Raw genomic sequence first — 4,922 nt, 5'->3', positions numbered from 1 at the left:
GCATCACATATGCATTCATGTCTCCCTACACTAATAAGATATTCCTGATGTTGGTGAAGGATAACGAGGGAAAAAAGATGGAAAGATGTATTCAACAAATCGAGATGAGATGATTTTATTTCAAATTTCAAAAACAAGTTATCGTGCCGGGTATCAGGCTAGTGAAATAATGTTCTCTCAAGTTGAACTTAGTGAGCTAGATATGGCATATGCGATTAAAATTGGGTCAAAATTAAAATTATTTAAGCAAGTGGTTTTACTTTTACAAACCATGCTAGCTTAGCCCGACTAAAGAACCATTCAGGCGGGCTTCAATCCACGAGACATTTGAACAACCTACATAAACTACATGACAAGTAACGTCTTTGGATACTTCTTGGTCTTCTCTGTGTTCTTGAGATATAAACTCAGGTGTATATATATGAATTAATAATCACTAAGAAAACGTGTTTTTACTTTCCAAGGTGTTTTAGATATGCAGAAAACGAGTCAAGGTGTTGGAGCAAAATTGCTTTCAGACAGACCGTAGATCCAACGTTAACATGGGTAGCAATTCTCTTATCACCGGTTTTTGGTCATTAAGTAAAAACCCAAAACTGAATCATGCTTTCGTATCGAGTCACAGAAGAAACTCAGCCAACTTCAAATAATATGAGCTTCCAAATGATTACGTTAGTTTGTTAAAACAATCAAAATTCTTTGTCTAGATTCGCTCTGAAAGTAACTGGATCGCTGATACATGGTCGATCTGTGGTATCAATCGTGATTCTTTTGTTCAAAGTTGTTCCCAGTCTTTTACTATGTAGTTTCGGCAGTTAATACTTGGCTCCATATTTTTGACGGTACGTCATGTTTTTGACGGTACACATCAACAGATGATAGACTCATAGCATCTGGAGGGGCCATAACTGCTGGATTTCCCATCATCATAGTGTTATTCATAAATGGAGGGCCACCAGTAACTTGCCCATACACGTTAAGTGAGGTGGGTCCACCAGGGAAAGAAGGTGGAACATTGTGATGTACATGACCTCCAGCTTTCATCTCCTGAAACACCACATTAGTATAGCTTCAACAATGAAATAAGATTAAGCTAAAAAGTAAAATACTTTACCGGTTGATTTCTTGCCATTGGGATCGCTGCAAGCTTAGGTTGATATGGGGCCATAGCAGGCACACCATTGTTATTATTGTAATAGTGATCATTCCCGCCTCGTCCAGGTGGATTATCCTCAAATTTTACCCCTACGGGTGGAACATTTGGCTGCTGACCCATTTGATTCTGGAACTTTGGTCCATGTTGCTGATATTCAACACTGCTCTGCGGCAATTGAGCATATGGTGATGGCTGTTGCATGTTAAACTGGGAACCACCAAACTGTGTAGGTGGTGTTTGAATGGGATTAACATCTGAAGGTTGATTGTGAGCAACTGGATCCTGTTGCTGAGGATATTGCTGTAAATGCTGAAGTGGCTGCATCATATTAGGCGGCCTCTGTTGGTATCCCATGTAGTGCATCGGTTGATTATGAGTAAACGAGTAGCCCTGTGATTGTTCCATAATAGCACCTGGGTATTGTTGGGGAACGTTATTTCCTTGCAGAGGTGGCATTTGTTGAGCAGGAATGCCATTCGGCTGTTCTGTCATAGTACCCGGTGCAGACACAGATGTAGTTGCAGAGGGCACAGGAGGCGGGACTGATGGTACAGGTGGCGCCACAGCAGCAGGCTTGTGATACTGAGTGACGTTCGTTTCAGGATTCCAATAGTACATGGCACCTGAGCTCCCATCAATTAAACCCTTCCAGGGTTCAGGCAAAGTTGGGTCAGGTGGGGCATAACGAACAGCCGAAGAATCAGAGGCCCCCTCAGCAGTCATAATTTACAGGAGTTCGAATCTGACGATGAAAAATAAATGAATGAATATATAAATAATACTACTCTTTCTAAAATGTAAAAAGTATCATGAGCAACACATTATTATCCTACATTATGTAAGCTATTTGAGTTTGACAACATAACATAGATTATCTATCTCTATGTCCATATCCCACTATGATAACCACTTTCGGGGTAATAAAAAAGCCAACGAGCATATAACAAGGACAAGATGTTAAAAATTCGAAATAAGTGATATTACAAACATATAGATCAGTGGTTGTTGTAGTTTAACCGTTTGAAAATGCAGTTATAAAAGTTGCAGGTGATACACCTTGCTTGCATCAACTTCAAATTGACATTAAACTTTTGAAAACTAGCTAGCTCAGCTCAAGATATAGTAATTTGAACACCTCCTTATACAATCTCCATTTAAATAATAATCAGATTCAACATGTACAAACCCCTATAGAATGAATCATCAATATAATATAGATGGAGAAAGTAATGAAATTGACGAAAGCATTGTTTGATTATAATAATAATAATAATAATAATAATAATAATAATAATAGGATACCTGCGTTAGAATCGATCTCCTAATATCTCTTTACTGCGGGAGCGGATGTATGTATGTGAAGCAATCAGCAGAGAGAGACAGATCGGTGGTTCACTTAGGGTTTGTTGTTTTTGGGCGTTTTAGGGTTTGAAGGGGGTGACGATACAATACAATTCAATAATAATAACTTATAACTAATAGTCAATCACCTCACTATAACTCATTATAATATATATAAACGAAAACCCTAAAATCCTATACGTGTCGTGCCTCCCTCTTTCTATAGAATTCACCAGATTGCTTAATTTTTAATTGGGGTCTCTCATTAATTTAACCCAAATTCATGGGTATGGGTCTTACCAAAACTAGATAGCTCTTAAACGAGTTATTACATCTCATTAAATAAAAAATTAATCTTACCAATTATTTGATATAAAAATCCTATAAAATAGGGATATACTAAAATTTAATATCCAATTTCAAAAGAAAAGGATATTATTTATAATTAATAAACAATTTTATAGTAAAAAAACATAAGAGGGTCATGGGTCACCAAATCCAGATAGCTTTTAAACGGGTTGTAACATATCATTTATTTATGAAACACTTTCATCATCAAACTCTAAGCATATTATTAACTTTCTTACAATAAAGAAAATTAAAATCCAAAAAATAAATATTATAAAACGAAAAATGTAAAACAACAATTCTCTCAAGCCATCAGATTGCTTTATTTGTAAATGAAGGTTTCTCACGCATTTGACCCGAATTCACGGGTAAACGTCTCACCAAACCTAGATAGCTCTTAAACGGGTTATAACATCTCATTGTATTAAAAATTAATCTCATAAAATATTTGATATGAAAATCCTATAAAATTGGGATATACTAAAAATTAATATCCTATTTTATTTAAAAAAAAGATATTATTTATAATTAAGAAACAATTTTATAATAAATAAAATAAACGGGTAATGAGTATTACCAAACTCAGATAGCTTTTAAACCGGATTATAACTATACGTGTCGTGACTCCCTCTTTCTATAGAATTCACCAGATTGCTTGATTTTTAATTGGGGCCTCTCATTAATTTAACCCAAATTCATGGGTATGGGTCTTACCAAAACTAGATAGCTCTTAAACGGGTTATTACATCTCATTAAATAAAAAATTAATCTTACCAATTATTTGATATGAAAATCCTATAAAATAGGGATATACTAAAATTTAATATCCAATTTCAAAAGAAAAGGATATTACTTATAATTAATAAACAATTTTATAGTAAAAAAACATAAGAGGGTCACGGGTCACCAAATCCAGATAGCTTTTAAACGGGTTGTAACATATCATTTATTTATGAAACCCTTTCATCATCAAACTCTAAGCATATTATTAACTTTCTTACAATAAAGAAAATTAAAATCCAAAAAATAAATATTATAAAACGAAAAATGTAAAACAACCATTCTCTCAAGCCATCAGATTGCTTTATTTGTAAATGAAGGTTTCTCACGCATTTGACCCGAATTCACGGGTAAACGTCTCACCAAACCTAGATAGCTCTTAAACGGGTTATAACATCTCATTGTATTAAAAATTAATCTCATAAAATATTTGATATGAAAATCCTATAAAATTGGGATATACTAAAAATTAATATCCTATTTTATTTAAAAAAAAGATATTATTTATAATTAAGAAACAATTTTATAATAAATAAAATAAACGGGTAATGAGTATTACCAAACTCAAATAGCTTTTAAACCGGATTATAACTATCATTTATTTGTGAAACTATTTTATCATTAAACCTTAAGTATATTAATTATTAACTTTCTTACAATAAATAAAATTAAAATCCAAATATACATATATAAATATTAAAAACGAATAATGTAAAATAACCCCCGTAATACGGGGGATAAAATCTAGTAATTATAATAACTGATTAATTTCTTGTACCAAACCAAAAAATATATAAATAAATAAATAAAAAGAAAAACAAATATCTTAGCTTCCATCCACCTCACTCGCACTAATTCTTGTCCAATGAGGTCGTTATACGTTGGATTTGATGAGGGTTGATATACTATACGTTGACTAGATTACGCCACAAAAGGTGAATTTGTGGCTGATATATTAGGGTTAAGCGCATTTACTTGTGTGTGATTACATGTATTTCTATTTAACGATAACTAATGAGTTGTCAAAAATATACTTAAATGTAAAATGCATTAGACGGAAGGTAGATCAAGGTCAAGTCTCGAGGTGGATTATCACAAGCACGTGTCTTTTTTAAAGTGTTGGTTATTGACTTATTGTTACAAAGTGTCAAACTAAGTAAGTCGTAAGCTGTATAGGGATGTAATTGTAGTTGCTTTAAAGTAGTTGTGATTAATGTGAAAAGATTTATGTTTGGACATCATGCAAAGTTGAATAACACATTTATATGTTTAATATTTGAAAAGTTTGACTATATTA

General features: G+C 33.1%; 1 protein-coding gene across 1 annotated transcript; it reads right to left on the bottom strand.

Annotated features, from left to right (window-relative positions):
* Nucleotides 1-798: 798 nt before the first annotated feature.
* On the bottom strand, nt 799-2,486 carry LOC143568352 (uncharacterized). Its single transcript, XM_077054521.1, has 3 exons — nt 2,459-2,486; nt 1,115-1,898; nt 799-1,047 (listed from the first exon to the last, which is right to left on the bottom strand). Exons 2-3 carry the CDS (start codon nt 1,877-1,879, stop codon nt 799-801), a joined length of 1,014 nt encoding a protein of 337 aa, XP_076910636.1. The 5' UTR covers nt 1,880-1,898; nt 2,459-2,486.
* Between the last annotated feature and the right edge of the window lie 2,436 nt (nt 2,487-4,922).

This window comes from Bidens hawaiensis, unplaced genomic scaffold, assembly GCF_021521415.1.
Source record: "Bidens hawaiensis isolate Kalapana, Puna unplaced genomic scaffold, B.hawaiensis_p1.1 tig00023981_1, whole genome shotgun sequence".
Lineage (NCBI taxonomy): Eukaryota > Viridiplantae > Streptophyta > Magnoliopsida > Asterales > Asteraceae > Bidens > Bidens hawaiensis.
The sequence above is the reverse complement of the archived record's forward strand: the minus strand, read 5'-3'. Positions and strand labels throughout refer to the sequence as shown.